General features: G+C 43.0%; 1 protein-coding gene across 1 annotated transcript in view; it reads right to left on the bottom strand.

Annotated features, from left to right (window-relative positions):
- LOC144508500 (contactin-associated protein-like 2) overlaps positions 1 to 22,004 on the bottom strand; it is a 1,535,312-nt gene that overhangs the window by 833,297 nt on the left and 680,011 nt on the right. Inside the window, exon 11 of the mRNA XM_078236477.1 lies at positions 4,851 to 5,022. Coding sequence (XP_078092603.1) covers positions 4,851 to 5,022 — 172 coding nt within the window. The remainder of the gene's footprint in view (positions 1 to 4,850; positions 5,023 to 22,004) is intronic.

The raw sequence follows: 22,004 nt of genomic DNA, 5'->3' as shown, positions 1-22,004 counted from the left end.
TGAAAAGTTTAGGGAGGCAAGTCCAGAGGAGGCGGTAGCTTAGTGGTATTATCGCTAGACTATTAATCCAGAGACTCAGCTAATACTGTGGGGACCCGGGTTCAAATCCTGCCACGGCAGAAGGTGGAATTTGAATTCAATAAAAAATATCTGGAGTTAAAGAATCTACTGATGACCATGAAACCATTGTCGATTGCTGGAAAAATCCAGCTGGTTCACTAATGTCCTTTAGGGAAGGAAATCTGCAGTCCTTACCTGGTCTGGCCCACATGTGACTCCAGAGCCACAGCAATGTGGTTGACTCTCAACTCTCTCAGGCAACTAGGGATGGGCAATAAATGCTGGCCAGCCAGTGATGCCCATTTCGCATGAATGAAAACACAATAGAGCTTACGACTGAGGCAGCTGAAGGCGCAGCCATAAACTGTGGAGGAATGAAAATCAGGAATATGCAAGAGGCCAGAATTAGAGGAGTGCAGAAGTCGGAGAGGTTTGTAGGGCTGAATGAAGTTAGAGAGATAGAGAGGGACAAGACCTTGGAGGAATTTGAACACAAGAATTAGAATTTTGAAATTGAGGCATTGCTGGATTGGGACCCAATGCTAATCAGCAAAGAATCAGGGTGAATCAGTTCAAGTTTACAGAAGGTGAATGATGGGGGGACAATTAGAGGACTATACAAAAGTTTCAATGGAATAGTTAAGTTTAAAAGTAACATAGACATAAACCTATCATACTCAAATTGCACCTTTTTCTGCTAATCAGGAGGAATATTATTCTAATAATTAGATGCCAGAAAACAACTCAAACATTAATGGGATTTCAATTCCAGGTTTGGGATAATGACTTCTGGTCCTGATACCGCACTGTCTCAGCAATGTGCATGTGTTGTGATTTCAATTGAAAAGTCACTTAATTAGCTCAGAGTCACATTCACTATCTATTAAGCAGTGTTCGGCATGGATCAGAGGATCCAATTTAAAAGGACAAGTGGCAGCCATTTGTATCAATAATGGAAGTAGGAGGTGAGCAGAGGACAGTGGTTAGGATGGCCACCCACACCAGTGCCGCCTCCTGTTTTTTGTGGTGCTGCTCGAGGCAGTGACAGTACAAAGCAGAATCTATTTTCTGCCAGTGGCAACAGAGAAAGCCTGTAGTGAGGTTCATGAGATCAGTATTAGAGGAGTGATGTGGAGAATGGTTACTGCGCAGAAAAGTTTCAGCAGCTGCTTAACTCAAGGTGAGTCAAAAGATAGATCCAGATAGCATGTCTTCTGGTTAATAGTCACAAGAAGGTGAAAGAGAGGGGCAGCCTGGAAGCGCATAGAGTTCTGACCATCAGAGAGTTGTGTGAATGGTATCATTGATGACTCATTAGCACAGGTCATGATCTGAGTACTATCGACCGTAGACTATGGGGAAGGAAAAGACGCAAGTGGTGAAGGAGAGCGACATTGTCCTAATGGCATCTTTCTCCACCTTGGGAGAAGAAAGATGCCATTATGGGAGAACAATGCCATGAGGAGGAAGAAGGTACACTTGGATGGTGGTATCCCCCAGCTTGCTTCATTAGCTCACTTTGATGAGCTGGACCTTGATTGGGCCAGATTGGCAAGCCATTGAGACACTGCTGACAGAAAGGGGAGGCCAGTGTGTACAGATTGAAATAAAATCTCAACATCTCCGATTCAGTAGATGCAATGCAATCCTCCACATGGAACAAGGTGCCAATGCATAAGCTGCCATCTCATTATTTTAAAGGAGCAGAAGCATCTGTTGATTGTGCCAATTTCTTATGACCGCCTTCTTTCTGTCTCTCTCAGGATCAGCTGCAGAGGGGAAGGAGCTGACATATCATGAACATGTTCTGAAGGAATTAGAGAAGGAAGAAACATGAAAACCTGCAACATCACAGCCTTTTTGTGCACCCTTCACCAGTTCAGGTTCGGAATTCAGCGGATCCTCATACGCTATTCGAAATAGTAGCCTGGATGAGTGGGGTAGGGGGGTGGGGGGGGTTGGGGGGGGGGCGGTGGGGGCGGAATCAATTCAGAGAGTAAGTGAAGGCCACTGCATTGGTGATATCACTTTGTGAGTCACTTGTGTGTTTCTGTTGTAAATGATAAACTAAAGCATGAGACATCCTTTTGCACTAAAGCAAACTTGTGTGTTTCCAATTTATCGCAAGGCAGGAGAATGGAAAGTAAGAGTTAGCAAAGCAATGTAGTGTGTTGGGGACAAGTATGCCAGGTACTGACTCTGGAGCTTTGCAGTTTGTCATTAGAAGGGGAATTAGAATAATCTGATGAAGGAGGATATCCACTGCAAGTGTCCTGCAGACGGAGTCTCGCTGGGGTGAAACATGTCTGGATCAGAGTGGCCCTTGCCCATCCAGATAAGCCACTCTGCATCCTGAGATTGCCACAGTGACATCCCTGTAAAACATGGGAACCACTGCCCAGTTCTCCTTCATTCTCTTCCTCATCTTCGCCCACTTTTTCTTCCTCCTCCTCTGAGGAGCTGTGCTGTTTCACTGCTTCTCCTTCTTCATTGTCCATACCTCTGTAGAGGGCCATGTGATGGAGCGTGCAGCAGACCACCACAATGTAAGACTCTGAAAAGAATCCAGTGCAGACCACCATCCAACCAGTCAAGGCGTCTGAACCTCATCATTAAGAGGCCAATAGCCTGCTCAAAGATGATCCTTGTGATCAGGTGGCTTCAGCTCTCTCTCAGCCTCTGTGGCAGAAGTAATCAGCTTGCTCCTCATTGGATAAGCCAAATCCATTCAATCACAGATTATCAATGGCTCCACGAAGAGCTGAAGCACCTGCGATTTCCAAAAGATGAAAGTGCCAAAGCAGCTTACAGGATAGTGGGCACACACCTACGTAACGTGTTTGTTGTGGTCACAAATCAGTTGGACATTTTGTAATTGGAAGTCCTTCCTATTGAAGAATCTCCATAGCTGGTAAGTGGCCACATGGGTGCAACTGATGATTCCTTGCACCTGAGGGAATCCAACAAGGGAAGAAAATTCCACTGTCCTTAGAGCGTGACTGCAGTATTTCAATAAAGCAGCTCACCACCACCTTCTCAAGGGCAACTAGAGATGGGTAATAAATGCTGGCCAGGCAGCAACATCACATCCCATGAATGAATAAAGAAAAGAGTGCCACTATCCACTTTGCATTCAATATAATCCCCTGCCCTCTTGAACACAGCATCTGTTAGCTCTGTGATGCAATGATGTATTTCTGCTTATGAGATGCCACCAATGTCTGGAAGGACTTGGTTGCAAAAAAAGGCCACTGCTGTTTACAGCTACAGGAAGGCCATGGCAACATTCCCATGACCCTCAACACAAGCAGACAAGTCAGCAACCATCTGCTTGGGAAGATGTAGCCTTCTACAACATGGACATTCTGATACGTTCACGTAGCTTAGTTCTCCTTTGACAGTATATCTTATGCTGAAGGCATTGCTTTCATTGCCTTCCTATTCCTGAGGCCCTGTTGCCCAGGACTTTGCCCCTACTTTCTGTGGATGTCACTGCTCATCATTAGTTGATCCTATCTCCGCCCCCCCGCCCCCTAAGTGGAGAGATATGACGGCTGTACAACTGCTTACCGGTGACTTAGAGACTTCCCTGAGCCCTCTGTCATTAATGATGCCACTTGCTACTATCCCGCCATCTAACTTCTTACCCAGTAGCAGCTGAGACCCTGTATAAATTGGATGCCTTAATAAGAACAGTCCAAAATGGCCCTTAATGAGCTGACAAGCTCATTAACAACTGTAACTAGCTCTTTATACATTTTGTGAGGGTGCCTTAGGGCCTTTCCAACTTCCAGGATTTAAAACTTTTCATTGGGAAACTGACACAGCAATCAAAGGGCCGATCTTGCTGCCTCAACTCACACGATCATATTTAAATAAAATCTATATAATTTGGTGCAAGAATTGGGGGAAGATGAGGATACGTGAAAATACTGTTTAAAGGGTAAATTTCACTGGCCTGTACTGCCAACATTGCATATTGAAAATTCAGACGCATTCTGTTGATAGTTTCCAATTATTATATTCAAAAGATCACAGCAGTAATACCTGAATTAGCAATATGTGCTGCCGGCAAGCAAAGCTTCATCACAGCATGACAGACTTATAAAATTATCTGGTGTTCATTACAATAGTATCCAATGTTATTATGAGAGATTTCGGTGACCATTTTGTCAGAAATCCAAGTACTTTTTACCAACTAACTCATCACTTATTTTGCAAGAGTTGTAAGAGAAGCTTCTGTATTTCATTGGCCACAGTAAAAGCCAATATCTGCCTGATTTGATTCTGATTCATACTAATGGACCGAATGGTGATAACCTAATCCATGCCATTGCAGAGTGTCAATTCTCAATTTTCAATCAGATAGAGGGACTGAGCCAAGTGAATCACTGGTTCTTTCAGCAAATCTTTTATTGTAATCAGGAGAAAAAGAAGTGTTTCAATCGACCTCAGCATTCCTAAAATTGCAGCATCATAGAAATTAATGGCACAAAAGAACCATTCATTCCATCATGTCTGTGCTGTAACAAAGATTCAAGTAATCAGTATGGATGATCAACGTTTTGTCTGAATATGCTACTTTGCTGTTTCTGTAATCCTCACAGAAAACGTGAGAGCTCTGTTTGATGTATGAAAATTTAGGTGCCACTAATGGGTGCTGCAATGTATCTGCTTACTTGATGAGTTTATTTGCTTGTGTTCCAAAAGATGTACTTACTGTGCTTGTACTTCACCTGCATTACATTATTGAAACATGATAAACATTGGAAAGTAAATTGTTCACTTACCTGTCAATGATAGCACACATGTCAATATTAACATTGGTAAACTGCCCCAGCTTCCCTTGTTCAACAGCATGCAAGTCAGCCAGCTGATCATCCACATGAAGGAGTTGCATGCAGCCTTGAAAGGAACGCCGAGAGAGACTTGGTTTTGTGTTATTCAGTAGACCAGGGTAACCTGAAATAACAAAAAAACTTCATCAATTTCCTTTGTTGTGTAGACGTTACTGAGAAATTAAAGATTCTTGAGGGTTAATATCATTACGATGTATTGCAGCAAGTTATTTCAATTCCTCTTCAGGTACAAGGTTCCAATGTTTAAACTGTAAATGAAATGCTAACTTGTTAGGTCACTCCAGAGAAACCAAGAGCTAATGCAAAGTTCAGGTTTTAATCACCGACATTTCTGAGAAAGCAAACCCTTAAACTGAATGGAACACACAGTCTTTTAATGAAGGAGTAATATGTTCTATATTTGCCAACCATATCTCCATGTAATTCACTGAAAAATCAGGACAATGACAATTCACTTAGGTTTTATTACAATATCCATTGATTTTTTAAAAGCGCATTAATATTTGAGGGAGCAAAATAACTTGTGAACATAGGTTTGAAAATCCCTTAACTGACGACAGAACTGATGTTTCACAATTCTGGTGATGGAATCAGAATATGCCACACAACAGAAGTCATTTGTCATTTTGTAGATATGTTCAATAAAGTGAAATGCATTTATCTATATGATAGTCAGCGAAATTTAAAACACAATTTATTGATTAATGTGTTTTGAAATGTTGATGCAAAGGAGTTACATAAATGCAAGTACTGCAAATATATAGTACCACTAAACTGTACATTTTTTCCACTGTCTTGGAAATGCCACATAAAGAATCTATTTCAAATCAAAAAAATATTGAGATTGCTTGTCCATTATTCTTTATTTGGCCAAGACGTGTTCTACTAGTTATATGAAAAGTCTGGCTTTCCCCATTCTTACAATCAGTAATCACATCAAGAGCTTTTTGAAACAAATGTGCTTGTGGAAGCTCAGTTCATTTTAAGGCTGGGTCTTGTAAAATAAATCAAACACACAAAACCCTTTTCTTGCTGAGTTCTGTATCATTATATATGAATATATATCCATATTGATGTACTGCAAGGTGGCCTTGTGGCGCAGTGGGTAGTGTCCTTGTCTCTGAGCCAGGAGCTCTGGGTTCGAATCCCACCCCAGGATTTGATGGCCAAGTGTGTTCATAATGCAGCCAACAGATTGAGTATCAACCTGCCAAATCAATCAGCACACACCAATGGCAGGTGGGAAGAGCGGAAGTGATTCCTGGTCAGCCTGATGCAGACTAGTGCCCCTCAAGCTACAAGCCTCTGGTGATAGGCTAGCTATGGAAACAATGAAAGTCTGCCTTCCACACCAGGTTATCAAGCAAGTGAACAAGGGGTCGGTATTCTCCTCAACACCTGGCTTAAAAGTAACATAGAGGCCCAGAACAGGGCAACATAATCAAATGGTCTGTCGCATGATCTTGAGAAAGGAATGATAAAAAAGATACCTTTTTGTCGTGATCAGTTTTAGATGTGTGTACAACTTTTTTACTTTATTTGTTCATTTATTGCGAGCAGGGCTGACAGTTGTTGACCATTCTAAATTGCTTGCTAGGCCATTTAAGAGGGCAGTTATGAGTCAGCAACATTGCTGTGGCTCTGGAGTCATATGTAGGCCTGACCAGGCAAGGAAGGAAGATTTTCTTCCCTGATGGACATTAGTGAACTAGATCGGTTTTTATAACAATGATAGCTGTCATGGTCACCATTACTGATACTAGTTTTATATTCCAGATTTATTCATTTAAATACCACCAGTTACCATGGACCCTTCAACTAAATGTCCAATGACTCAGTGATTGACATTTGTTCAATCTATTGATATGTCAGTCGTATTAAGATATTAACACTGATTTTGAAGTTTGTTTTTGCCAGTAGGAGATCCTGACCTCATTTACATTCCGTTAGTGAGCTACAAATGCCAAGCAGGCATCTTGCTGTAGGTGGCCAGTATTCAAATGGTGGAAAGTCAGCTGGCTCCCAAACCACTCTAGCCAATAGTTATAGACAAGACCAGGAGAGGCCTGGATTCTTTTTTAAATTGGGGGGGGGGGGGGGGGGGGGTTAAATAGTTGCTATCAAAAATACATCTCTGGGCCATTCTCTAAGTGGCTTCCAGAACACTCCACCCATTTGTAATTACAAATCGTATTCTCGGTCCTATATATGTCCGATGGCACTGATTTTTATGCATGAATAAAGCTTCAGCCAGCTTCCAGTTATGGCCTGGATGAATGTTGGAATCTGGTTACAAATGGAAGTGGCGAGCACAAGAGTTTTATTTTAGGTCTTTTATTGTCCTGTTCCAATTGACAGATCCCATGAGTGAGTAGAAGGGATCTTGATATCTATGATTTGTGCTGCAACCAATGAATCACATGTTCATCCCACACTTCAAGTGGGGTATTGGTTTTATTTCATTTCCTCTTTCCATGGTGATCTACTTTTACTTCTTACAAAGTGGTTTTGGGAGCTTTACATTGTGTCGGCCTTCAGGAAATAGCTTCAAAAAAAGCCTGACATTTCCTCAGTTTCAGGCAGAGATTGTTCATTACCTGTTCGGATTGACATGTGTCCCACTGGCGCTTTTGCTACATTCTGTATTGTGAATGCTGTATTGCATAGGGGTGAGCAGATGGGCTTTCCTGCAGACTCAAAGGGGGACAGGGATACAGTGTGCATTACAAGGAAAGCTATGCCTCAGTGAGTAGCATCATCGGGCAAACAACAAATTAAATCTGATGGGACTAGGGAACAAAACCCAAATTGTCAAAAAAGAGAGCGGTAGAAGTAACAAACACAGAGACAACATCCACGAACATCTGTTAAGGCCCACTTAAAATTCTACATGAAACATACCTCTACCATTACAAACTACATATTCCACTGTTCTGCAAACAATGAAGGATTGAGAAAATGTGGCCAGAAAATGTAAATCATATCAGGCAATTCTGAATAGTGGTGCACTATTAAAAGGTCAGTGGCCCAACTTGAAACCTTAAACTGACATGATAAAATGTTGGGCAAATTTCACAAATTAAATAAAATATACAAGCATGAAGCAGTTCAATTATGTGGAAGGGCTAGAGAAGCTGGAATTGTTGTGCTGAGGGAAAATCAGGAGAAACTGTTTATACTGACAGGAGTGTCAGCAGCCAGAGAAGACACATTAAGATAATTGGCCATGACACTGGTAAAGAAACAGAGGGGGCGACAAGAATTATTTTATGCAGTGAGGCTAATTTTAAATATTTGCAAAGTAAAAAATTGCATCAGTTTGGGGAAAGAACAGGGGAGAGTGGGACTAATTTAATAGTTAGAGTTGACAGAGGCAAGATGGGCCAAATGACCTCCTTCTCTGCTGGTGACTCTATGATCAGAGAAGAGAGAAAAAGAGGAACTGAGGAGAAATAACAACTTTTGCAGAAATGTAAGTGGCTGGCCTCAATCTTTCATTTTTGTATGTGTACCAGAAAAGTGTAATAGACAAATAGTCACCAGCCACAGCAGTCCTGCTTACACAAATCATACAGTAGTTGGATTTTAGAATGCTGCAAGTGCCATTATATTGGAGTACACAATGCAGTGCTTTTGACAGCTTTGCTCATGTTTATTTTAAAGAAATCTAAGTTTATCCTCCTGATAAGACTTTGGATAGCTATTTAGTCCCATGCGAAAACGTACATAGGATAATAAACCCCAGCAGTGGTTTATAAGGCAATATTTCAATTGAGTTGACCTAACAATGTCATAAGTACTTTGTTAGCCCACCTATTTCAAGGAGACATCAAGATGGAGTTGCAGCCTCCAACCTGCTGCTGGTTATAATGTTTCTTCATAATCCATGATCTACCATTAAAATTCCATGTTTGCGCAAGATAGATCAGGTATGACTGAGGTAAAGAAATAAGAGCTGTATGTTTGTAGCATTAAAGCCATTCGGCCCAAAAAGTCTGCACCGACTCTCTGACAGGGCATCTTACCCAGGCCCTCTCATCCACCCTATCCGTGTAATCCCGCACATTCATCGTGGCTAATCTAATTTGCATATCTTTGGACACTAAGGGACAATTTAGCATGGCCAATCCACCTAACCTGCACGTCTTTGAAGTGTGGGAGGAAACCGGAGCACCCAGAGGAAACCCACGCAGACACAGGGAAAACATGCAAACTCCACACAGACATTCACCCAAGGCCGGAATTGAACCCAGGTTCCTGGCGCTGAGAGGCAACAGTGCTAACCACTGTGCCACTGTGGTGGCATTATTCGCACTGTGTACCGAGATAAAAAAAACATTGGGCAGGCACTCTCTGGTATTCCCACAGAGTGCAGAAGCAAAATGGACCATACTTCAAAACACCATCTAAAATAACACACTCCCAACATATGGGTCGGAAGAGGTGAAAAGGTTAACTGGTTCAAGGCTAACATCACTGGAACCTGTTATCGAAGTCAGGCAGACCACACAACAAAGAAAGATCTGAGTGAGAAGACTCCGTGCACTGAGAGACATTTAAAATAAAGTCCAACAGCCTGCTGGTTTGCTGGGTGGTGTACCAAAGATAGCTGGCTACTACACTGCTAGAATATCCAGATGTCCTGCAACACAGGGACTGCGACAGCCATGTATGAAGGGATCAAAAATGCAATTTGTTCATCAAAACAGAAAGATGATACATTGAAAATCAAAGGTGGCAAGGTCATCACAGACTGCAATAAACATTTGGAGATTTGGGTGAAACGCTACCTTGAGTTGTACTACACAGATAATACTGTCACTGAGTTAGTTCAAGACATTCTGTACAAGAATGAGGGAAATCTTAGCAATTTCAACACCTATTGAGGTAACTGTCAGTTGAACATCATGGGAGAAATATTTGTCAGACTGCAGATCTTGGTTGAGTGCATCTACCCCAAATCAGAACTGGGAGATCCACAATTGGTAGTACAGAAGTTGAATATTGCTGAAAAGAAAGACATGTTGCTGAAGCTTTTCATCTTGCACTCATCAGGACAAATGCAAGAATGCCAAATTTCAAACAATCACTAAAAAATATACCAGAGGAGAAAAGTGCACTAATTGGTTTGGAAAGTTGACTCTGATTGTCTGAGGTTCTGTCATGAAGAAAGCAACAGAGAACTACAGGCTCCACTAGCTCCTGGTGTTTGTGTGCCAGACCAGAATCCTAAAGTATATTATGAAGCCAGACGAGATGCCCAAAATCTCTCTCTTCTGATATAAATGTAAGGAAAAGATGCCTTACCTCAGCAGTACCTCCACTGACAAACTAGGAATCTTTTTTATTAAAAACAAGCTTAAACACAGTTTAAGTATAACTCAAACAAAATGAAACAGTTTAATTCTTAACCATTGAACAATCTTTAAACATGAAGAGAAACAACTCTTAACTTCCAACTTCTCACTATTTCAATTCCAACGAAGCAATATTTATCTTATAGACTTAAACTCCATTTTAAATATAGTTAAAACACAGATACACTTGCTCTGACTTGGTTATCAGCCTTGAAGCCTTCAGAGAGGTTCTACAGAGAGAGATTTGGCAGAGAAAAAACTCTCTACAGCAACTGATCACAGAAAGCTGTTTTTTCTCTGCTACAAACCTAGTTCCTCTCATATCACATAACTATATGCCCCTGTATATCTAACTCACCTTCCATTACTTTAATTGAAAAACACCCTAAGGGTCCTTTTCTTTTGTAAACAAAAGCCCGTTAAGCCTTCTGCTAAATAAATACATGCATGGTTAAAATGAGTAATTGGCCTGCTTTCCAGCATCCGCTGCATTCCTTCCAAACAAATCAGCTCCCAGTAATAAAACACTGAATCTTAAAGCAACCTCCCTTAGACACAACATATTAATAGCACAGTATCATTACACCATCAGTGCACTCAGGATTGTTCAGTAAGTGCTGCCTAATTGCAGAATCACATCTAACTGCCAAAACAATATGAAGAACAGGTTAAGCAAGCCATTTCATGCTGCTACAATGCAGTGGTTATATGACTGGTATTTTACAGTAACATGATGCTGAGCAACATCATGCATCAATTTCAGTGCCAGTATGATGACTGGCTGACTGCATGTTCCTTCAGTTGTTCATAATAGGCAGAACATAAATCATACCCAAACAGCCTGCATTTGCAAAACCCAGAATGAAACATCTACAAAACTCTAAAGTCTACAAAGAGTTTGGTTTGATCATCAGGAAAGCAAACATCATGGCCATACTGTCTTGCATCAACATTGACAATGTGACACAGGAGGTTGTTGGCATCCTCATAAATTGCTCCACCCAGAAGATAGGAAGGAAAATAAATATCTGCGTCAACCTGGCTACTTCATTGAAGTATTTTGTTTTACAAATGGACAAAGGCTCCATAACATGCCTGAAAAGCCATGGTTCACAGCAGAAGAATTTCTAACCTTCAGGAACCAGCAGGGACCTCATCATCTTTAAAGAGGTGCTCTACTCCCTGCGACTGCAGAAACTCAGATTCTAAAGAAATGCATCAAGACCCTTTGCATTTCTAAGGCAGAGAGCTGTGGTCCACAGAGATTGTATGTCAACAAGGACAAAAGGGACCCTGACTCTTCTATCAAACTTCTCAAGATTCCAGATGTAGGAAAATATATCCTTTGACCAAAACCCAGGAGAAGAAGTGGTAGGTCACATGATCTCCTCCAAGTTGCTAGAACCTGGAATATTGCCAGATGGAACTGAACACAGGCAGTCTATCATTTTACCACCCAACAGGTAGCAGAAGAAAGAGCTGCACCCAGATAACTTGCCTGGCACCCAGCTACACTGTGTAATACTGGAAACATCTGAATTCCTGTATTGGTACCATAAGATTAAATCATCTCTGCATGATTTCTTCAATCATGGATGTCCTCACTTCTGAAAGTTAGCTCACTCTGCAACAGTTTCAACCTGCTAACCTCTGGAGGAATACACTATTGAGCTTTTGACTGGACTCACATGAAACCATGATGCTCATTTTTATCATGGTCTTGTCCTGTACCCCTTTCTTTCTCTTATCCCTCTTTTATGGAATGAGTGAAAAAGGGGTAGACATTGCAAAACCCCTTCTTATGTTTTATGTGTGCATTTAAAATAAACTAACCCTCTGATTTTACCTTATCTAGAGTTTGCTGTGCTTTACTAAAAGAGGACTGTATCACTCCAAACTGAAGGGTTGGGGAAAATACATCACCATTATAAATTGGGAAGTCAAAAATCACAAGCACCTTTCTATTAATGGACAGCTAGCGAGAGGAACAATCAGAGCTGTTTAAATTAATCCCCTTCTTGTCTGTAACAATATCTAATCTCCACTATCACTAGCAATCTGTCACTTGATGCTGATATCTGAGCACACATCACAAAAGCTGCAACTGTTATGGCCTAGCTGAGTAAGAGAGTGTGAAAAAACAGTAATCTGACTGGGAACTCTAAATTCTGTGAGTCTACTAAGCCTGCATCCTCAGCGGTGAGACCTTGTCAAAATATGTTTAAAGATTTTTTAAAGTTTATTTATTTGTCACAAGTAATGCTTACATTAACACTGTCATGAAGTTATTGTGAAATTCCCCTAGACAGGCTGATAGACAGGCGAAGGTGGTTGAATAGTTCCAACCTTTGCTGTGCTCAGAGATCACCAACTCTAAAGGCCCAGGAGCAAGACAATTCCATTAGCAAACAGCCCCCGCTAAGCCAATGATGCCCGAGCTGCTTGGTCGCGTTCATGACAGCCATTCACAACTGCTTTCGGCAAACACCCTGGCACTAAAAATCGACCAACTGCCAATCCAGCAGCCACACATTTACAGAAGTGATTGAATGAGGGAGCTTGTGCTCTTGAATTTGTCCTCTCAGTGCCAATTTTGTGTCCAAAAGAAGCTGTGACAAGAACCAATTGCCCTACCTCCCTATAATAAAAATCAATCACTGTAATACAGGAGGGGCAGGGAAGGCAACGTTAATAGAAAATTAATTACTTGTAGTGTGTCTTCCTGACATGTGAAACCAACAGATTTAGCCACTCATACTTATATGATTCACATATAGAAATTGATAAAAATATAATTACTGAGTAAGATGTGCCCAGCCACTGCACCTCTAAGGGCCAGTAGCAGCTTGGAGGTGTTTACATTCATGCGGGTTTCAAGTTAATTTTCACTTAAACCATTATGGTGTTAAATTACTACGAATATAGAAACATAGGACTTAAGAGCAGGCGTAGGCCATTCAGCCCTTCGAGCCTGCTCTGCCATTCAATAAGATCATAACTATGGTCGCAATTCCATTTCCCTAACTTCCTGCAATAACCCTCAACTTCCTTATCTACCAAAAATATCTCGAACTCAGTCTTGAATCAATCCAGTTTTTTCTGGGGAACTGAATTCCACATTCTGAAGACACTCTGGAGGGACAAAAATTCTTCTCATCTCCTTAAAAGGGAGACCTTTTATTCTTAAACTGTGTCCCCCAGTTCAAGTCTCCCTCACAAGAGAAAACATCTTCTTGGCATCCACACTATCTGTTCCCCTCAGGATCTTACATGTTTCAATAAGATCATTTCTCATTTTTCTAAACTCCAGTGGGTATAATAGACTCCATCTGTTCTTCATTAGATAAGCCCCTCATCCCAGGAATGAGTCGAATGAACCTTTTCTGAACAGTTTCTAACATAGTTATGTCGTTTTTCACATAAGGAGACTAAAGCTATACTCCAGATGTGATCTCACCAAGGCCCTGTACAGGCAGCGTGAAAAGAGGCCGGCAGCTAACATTAAATGGAATCCTAAGGTCTTCTATAAGAATGGGAAAATGAAGAGTAGGACTGATTAAGGAGAAAAAAAGGAGACTTGCATGTGGAGGATAGGGAAGTAGCAGAGGTATTAAATGAGAACTGTGCATCTGTCTTTAAAAAAATTGGAACCACTGAATCTGTATGGGTAGAACTGAGAAATAAGAAGAGGGAAATCACTTTGAGTTGTACTATAGGCCCCCATTGGTGGGAAATTGAGGAGCAAATATGTAAGGAGATTACAGATAGCTCCAAGAAAAATAGGGTGGTAATAGTCGGAGATTTTAACTTTCCCAACATTGACTGGGACAGCCATAGTATTAGAGGGTTGGATGGAGAGAAATTTGTTGAGTGTATTCAGGAGGAATTTCTCATTCAGTATGTGGATGGCCCGACTAGAGAGGGGGCAAAACTTGACCTCCTCTTGGGAAATAAGGAAGGGCAGGTGACAGAAGTGTTAGTGAGGGATCACTTTGGGACCAGTGACCATAATTCTATTGGTTTTAAGATAGCTATGGAGAATGATAGGTCTGGCCCAAAAGTTAAAATTCTAAATTGGGGCAAGACCAATTTTGATGATATCAGGCAGGAACTTTCAAAAGTTAATTGGGGGAGTCTGTGGGAAGGCAAAGGGATGTCTGGTAAGTGGCACGCTTTCAAAAGTGTGTTAACCAGGGTTCAGGGTAAACACATTCCTCTTAGAGTGAAGGGCAAGGCTGGCAGAAGTTGGGAACCCTGGATGACTCGGGATATTGAGGCCCTGGTCAAGAAGAAGAAAGAGGCACATGACATGCAAAGGCAGCTGAGATCAAGTGAATCCCTTGAAGAGTATAGGGAGTGTAGGAGTAGAGTTAAGAGAGAAATCAGGAGGGCAAAAAGGGGACACGAGATTGTTTTGGCAGATAGGCCAGGGAGAATCCAAAGAGCTTCTACAAATACATAAATGGCAAAAGAGTAACAAGGGAGAGAGTAGGGCCTCTTAAGGATCAACAAGTTAAATCTCACGGGATCCAGGGTGAGGTATCTAAATGGATACAAAATTGGCTTCTTGACAGAAGCCAGAAGATGGTTGTAAAGAATTGTTTTTCAAACTGGAGGCCTGTGACCAGTGGCGTGCCTCAGGGATCAGTGCTGGGTCCACTGTTATTTGTCATTTATATTAATGATTTGGATGAGAATATAGGAGGCATGGTTAGTAAGTTTGCAGATGACACCAAGATTGGTGGCATAGTGGATAGTGAAGAAAGTTATCTCCAATTGCAACGGGATCTTGATCAATTGGGCCAGTGGGCTGACGAATGGCAGATGGAGTTTAATTTAGACAAATGCGAGGTGATGCATTTTGGTAGAATGAACCACGGCAAGACTTACTCAGTTAATGGTAGGGCACTGGGGAGAGTTACAGAACAAAGAGATTGAGGGGTACATGTCCATAGCTCCTTGAAAGTGGAGTCACAGGTGGACAGAGTGGAGAAGAAGGTATTCAGCATGCTTGGTTTCATCGGTCAGAGCATTGAATACAGGAGTTGGAATGTCTTGTTGAAGTTGTACAAAACATTTGTAAGGCCACACTTGGAATACTGTGTGCAATTCTGGTCACCCTATTATAGAAAGGATATTATTAAATTAGAAAGAGTGCAGAAAAGATTTACTAGGATGCTACCGGGACTTGATGGATTGAGTTATAAGGAGAGGCTCGATAGACTGGGACTTTTTTCTCTGGAGCGTAGGAGGCTTAGGGGTGATCTTATAGAGGTCTATAAAATAATGAGGGGCACAGATCAACTAGATAGTCAACATCTTTTCCCAAAGGTAGGGGAGTCTAAAACTAGAGGGCATAGGTTTAAGGTGAGAGGGGTGAGATACAAAAGTGTCCATAGGGGAAACTTTTTCACACAGAGGGTGGTGAGTGTCTGGAACAAGCTGCCAGAGATAGTAGTAGAGGCGGGTACAATTTTGTCTTTTAAAAAGCATTTAGATGGTTACATGGGTACGATGGGCACTGAGGGATATCGGCCAAATGCGGGCAATTGGGATTAGCTTCGGGGTTTTAAAAAAAAAGAGCAGCATGGACAGGTTGGGCCGAAGGGCCTGTTTCCATGCTGTAAACCTCTATGACTCTATGAGCCTGAAAGGAACTTTCTGAGAGGGTGGTGGAAGTAGGTATGATCGATCTATTCAAAAGGGAATTGGATTGCTATATGAAAAAAAAGATTGTGCAAAGGGGTCATTGGGATAAGGCACAATGCTCTTTCAGACAGCCAATGCAGACTTGATGGGCTGAATGGCCTCCTTCTATAGTACAAAGAATCTATGATTGTACTCCATCTGTCAAATTTTTGCCCACTCACTTAATCTATCTGTACTCTTTTGTAGACTTTTTAAGCTTCTCTTGATAATTTGCTTTCCTACTTATCTTGGTGTCAATAGCTAATTTAGTTACCATTCAGTCAATCTCTTCAACCAAGTCATTGATAGACGTTGTAAATAGTTGAGACCGCAACATTCATCGTGGCGACACTCCATTAATAACATGATACCAACCTGACGATGACCCATTTATCCCTACTCTTTGCCTCCTATTAGCTAACCAATCCTTATTCCATGCTAATATGTTACCCCCTCCACCTTGAACTTTTACTTTGACATGGCATCTTATCAAATGCCTTTTGAAAGTCCAAGTACAACACAACTACAGGTTCCCCTTTATTTACCTTGCTTGTAACTTTCTCAAAGTATTCCAATAAATTAGCTAAATGAATTCCCATTCACAACATCATGCTGACTCTGCCTGATCCCTTATGCTTTTCTCTGTTATACATCCTGCTACATCCTCCTTAACAGTGGATTCTGCTCAGACTTATTTTTGTATCAGTAAATGTAAAATCTTCTATGAACCAGCATAATCGTAAAGCATTTTAAAAGCAATTTTAAAATAATTTGCATTAAAAACATACTTGATATATTTACCAATGATAATCTGGTATAGTTTCATTAATACGGCTGAAAATGGATTTACTAAAAAAAAGCATTTTAAAATCACACTACCTGTGTGTAATCTGATTTTAAATAACTAAAATGATTTTATAAATAGATGCGGAATACATTAGCCTTATTGGTGTACAGTAGTCAATCTATTAGTTGTGCATTAAAAAAATCATATTTAAAAGCTTTGAAAATGCATCTATTATTGCCCTTATACCTAAAATTTACTTTAGTTTGAAGAGTCTCTTCAAAGGTCCACAAACAAGCACAATTTTCAACCCACAAATCCTTGCACACATGGGACAGGAGGTCTCATGAGGTAATGGGATCGTGAATGTAGGATTTGCTTCCCTTTGCTGTACCTCATCATTGAGACACTATGGTGTTGCAGCTCATTGGGCAAGTTTTTGCCATTCTGTTGGGTGGGTAGTAAGTTCCTCCCCATCATTAATTTCAATGGTGCCACATTCGTTTCAATGGTGCCATGCTTCAAGGAGAGTTTCAGAGTGTCTTTGAAGAATTGTCCTTGTCCTTTCCTGGAATGCTGACCAGTTGAAAGTTAAAAAATAGGTTCAGAGTTGGACGAGACAGTTTTTGGCCCTCTAGAAACAGTGCTCAGGGCATCAAAAGTGATATTGTTTTGTTTGAACGCTTATGGACACATGTTTGTTTGCCGGTCCTCCCATTGCATCCAGTGGCATTGCTAATAGAATCTTTCAAGCACTCTTACTACGGTACAGGAGCATGGTGACGCCAACTGCTCTGTACACTCAACTGTTATTGACTTGTGGAAGTCTTTGTGCCAAACACTTGCTGTCGTAGTTTACAGGCACTGCAGATCCAGTGTTGTAGCTCCTCGTCAATGTTGGCCTTTTGAGGGAGGTGATTGTTGAGGTATGGGAAGTGCTCAACATATCCCAGACATATAAATACAGTGTCTACACAAGTCAGAAATTGGGAATTGTGCAGTGAGTAACTCACCTCCTGACTCTCCAAAACCTGCCCACCATTTGCAAGACACAAGTTAGGTGTGCGACAGAATACCTGGATGAGTGCAGCTCCAACAACACTCAAGAAGTTTGACGTGATCCAGGACAAATCAGCCCGCTTGATTAGCACCCCACTCACCATCTTAAACATTCACTTCCTCCACCACTGATGCACAGTGATAATATTGTGTACCATCTACAAAATGGACTCCAGGAGCTCATCAAGCGGCATCCACATCCCATGAATGAATAAGGTTAAATAAAGATACGGGATGTGTAATATTTGGATGACCAGGTATATGTTCATATATCATTTTGCATCCAAGAAACTCAGCTGGTCCTTGAATGTTGTCCAATCTACAAGATGCTCACAAAAAAACTGATCAAGGATCAGCATTACTCCATCCATTGGAAGTAGGCATCCAAACAGATATAGACATGAGAGGAGAAGAGCAAAGTAATGATGGAAAAGAAGCACAGATAAGCCATAAAACTTTGGTAAAAAGTAGCAGTGATGTGAGCTGAGGGGGTCAATGCTTCAGTATGTATCTATCTTGAATTGTGTGGGAAACAGACATTCACAAACTTGTTGTAGAATGGATTAATATGCTTAACAGCCATTTCCAATGTGCCATTTCTTTTGGAATGTTGTACTGTCGTTTGCAACAACTATGGTTTGTACTACAATCATTTAGTGCATGGCAACACCAGTGGTATTCACTGTGGGGATCTGTTATACAGGTTTTACACGCATTTGGAACATTATTCATAAATGCTTCCAACATTCCAATGTAAAATTCAATCTTACCAAACTTTCACTTGGAAAATGGTTATAGGCAAATATGAGAAAGGGATTCTGTGATCTCATCAATACCCACCAGTCAATACTCTCACAGATCAATGTATTATGAGAAAATGCACTTCGAAATGACATTCAAATCACAGCAGTGAGTCCACAGAGTAAAAAGCAAAGGAAAGCTCTGGTACTATGTTATTTGGAGATACAGAAAGAGGACTTTCTATACAGCTTTCCAGTTGACTACCCAGCAATGATATCCTGCTCAGTTAACAGAGTATGTAATTGTCGGGAAACTCTACAAAACACAAAGGAGTTAAACTTCATGCACTCCCTATTAATGGAAGGCCAGTGGGCATAGGAAATCTGCCACAATGCTTGTGCCACCTGAAATAGAAGCTGTTTTCAAAGTCACGTCTCATTAAAATAAAATTGATGGGTGGCCAAAGCTGAATGAGAACTGATTATGGTGGCAGGAGGGGTGGGGAGTCAGGTGCTGGTGCAAGAGCTGATTGGGCGGTTATGACTTAAAGGTGAGGTCAGGTGATCATTGGGGGTTGCTGTGGATGACAGTTTTCGCAGGATGGGCAGCACATGCTAGCAATTGAAAGTAGCATCAAGGTCCTTGCTCCTCGGCGGCATCTCGGCCTTATGGCTAAGATGTAAATGAGATCAAGCCTTGGAGGAGGAAATCTCCCCCTCCTCCAATCAGCTTGGCTCATGTAGATCAGGCCCTCCCCCCCCCTCCCCCTCCCCCCCCCTCCCCCTCCCCCCCCTCCCCCCCCCCTCCCCCTCCCCCCCCTCCCCCCCCCCTCCCCCTCCCCCCCCCCTCCCCCCCCCCTCCCCCTCCCCCCCCCTCCCCCTCCCCCCCCTCCCCCTCCCCCCCCCTCCCCCTCCCCCCCCTCCCCCCCCTCCCCCCCCCTCCTCCCCCCCCCCTCCCCCTCCCCCTCCCCCCCCCTCCCCCCCCCCTCCCCCTCCCCCTCCCCCCCCCTCCCCCTCCCCCCCCCCCCTCCCCCTCCTCCCCCTCTCCCCCCCTCCCCCTCCCCCCCCCCTCCCCCTCCCCCCCCTCCCCCTCCCCCTCTCCCCCCCCCCCTCCCCTCCCCCCCCCCTCCCCTCCCCCCCCCTCCCCCTCCTCCCCCTCTCCCCCCCTCCCCCTCCCCCCCCCTCCCCCTCCCCCCCCCTCCCCCCCCCTCCCCCTCCCCCTCCCCCCCCCCCTCCCCCTCCCCCTCCCCCCCCCCTCCCCCTCCCCCCCCCCCTCCCCCCCCTCCCCCTCCCCCTCCCCCCCCTCCCCCTCCCCCTCCCCCCCCCCCCTCCCCCTCCCCCTCCCCCCCCCTCCCCTCCCCCTCCCCCCCCTCTCCCCCTCCCCCCCCTCCCCCCCCCTCCCCCTCCCCCTCCCCCCCCTGTCTTGTCAGCTTGGATCGGAAATGTCTCAACTTGTTGAGACTCTGAATTGGACTTGATTTGATTGAATTGGAAAAGTATATTAAAGAAAATCAAGGTCCTTGCTTCTCGGCCTTTTGGCTAAGATCAAGTGTAGTTATGCAGATGCTGCACTTGGTTGAGGTCATTGGGTTGCATCTAAGCTTCATTTTCATATGAAGCAATTTTTAAAAGCGGCATCTCGGCCTTTTGGCTAAGATGCAAATGAGATCAAGCCTTGGGGGCGGAGATTCTGCCTACTCCAATCAGCTTGGCTCATGTAGATCAGGCCCAGGACAGGGTAAAGGGTCGCATACCCTGTTTTGTCAGCTTGGATCGGAAATGTCTCAACTCGTTGAGACTCTGAATTGGACTTGATTTGATTGAATTGGAAAAGTATTTTTTAAAAATCAAGGTCCTTGGGACATCATAGATGAGCCTCTGCTAGTTTGAGTGAGGGTTCTCTCAGGTATTGCCCAACTTGCTCCAAGATGGCAGCTGATGGGATGATGATGAGAATGCAGTGCTAGTTCATCAAGAGCTGACACTAGACATAACTTTACTGCATGCACAAAATCGAAATGTATATTGTAGTAAAATAATAAAAGCCTGTCCAGCATTTACAAGGCACAAGTCAGAAATGTGATGAAATATTCTCCACTTGCGAGGTTAAGTGTAGCTCCATGAACACAAATAGCTCATCACCACCTAGCCCATTTAGTCAACACCCTATCCAGCGCCTCAAACATTCCAGCCCTCCACAAATGAACTAAAGCAGCTGTGTATACATCTAAAAGACACAGGACAGCAACTCACTAAGGTTCCTTCCAAAGCCATGACATCTACCAAACCAAAGGATGGGGCAACAGATGAATGAGAACATCACCACTTGCAAGTTCCCCTCCAAGCCATACACCATCCTGACATGGAACAATGGGTGGGATTCTCCGATCTCATCCGTGGCCTCCCTGGTGCCAGTGAGAATGGAGAATTTGGCACTCAGTCAAAACTGTGCTCGTTGCAGTGGCAGTGGAGAATTGCAGCCTCAGACAAGATCGGAGGTTTTCAGCGTAAATCGCCATTCCTTCGCTGAGTAAAAATCCTGGAACTCCCTTTCTAACAGCACTATGGGTTTACCTACATCACATGGACTGCAGTGGACGGCACAGTGGCACATTGTTTAACACTGCTGCCTCACAGCACCAGCGACCCAGGTTCAATTCCGGCCTCAGGTGACTGTGGAGTTTGCACATTTTCCCAGTGTCTGTGTGGGTTTCCTCCAGGTGCTCCGGTTTCCTCCCACAGTCCAAAGATGTGCGATTTAGGTGGATTGGCCATGATCAATTGTTCATCAGTGTCAGGGGCATTAGCGGGGTGAACATATGGGGTTACAGGGATAGGGTCTGGGTGGGATCGTTGTCATTGCAGGCTTGTTGGGCCAAATGGCCTCCTTCTGCACTGTAGGGATTCTATAATTCTATTCTATGGTTCACGAAAGTTCATTCACCACAATGTTCTCAGGGGCAATGAGGGATGGGATCGTTAGCCTAACCAACGATGCTCACATCCTGTGAAATATTTTTTTAAAAAATCACTTCAAAACATTTGAGGTCCAAATTATTATGCTCTTCAGAATATTTCAATTGTGTACAAAGGGGTGGGGGGAGCATGGTGGCACAGTGGTTAGCACTGCTGCCTCACAGTGCCAGAGATCTTGGTTCAATTCCCGGCTTGGGTTACTCTCTGTGTGGAGTTTGCACGTTCTCCCTGTGTCTGCGTGGGTTTCCTCTGGTTTTCTCCCACAGTCCAAAGGATGTGCTGGTTAGGTGCATTGGACCATGCTAAATTCTCCCTCAACATAGCTGAACAGATGCCGGAGTGTGGTGATTAGGGGATTTTCACAGTCATTTCATGTTAATGTAAGCCTACTTGTGGCAAATAAATAAACTTTAAACTTCAGGCCAAGTATTTGATAGTTTCTTCAATTTAAATTTTATATTTGGGATTTCATCTCATGACC

The sequence above is a fragment of the Mustelus asterias genome, chromosome 2 (assembly GCF_964213995.1).
Source record: "Mustelus asterias chromosome 2, sMusAst1.hap1.1, whole genome shotgun sequence".
Taxonomy (NCBI): domain Eukaryota; kingdom Metazoa; phylum Chordata; class Chondrichthyes; order Carcharhiniformes; family Triakidae; genus Mustelus; species Mustelus asterias.
This window is presented reverse-complemented; position numbering and strand designations above follow the sequence as displayed.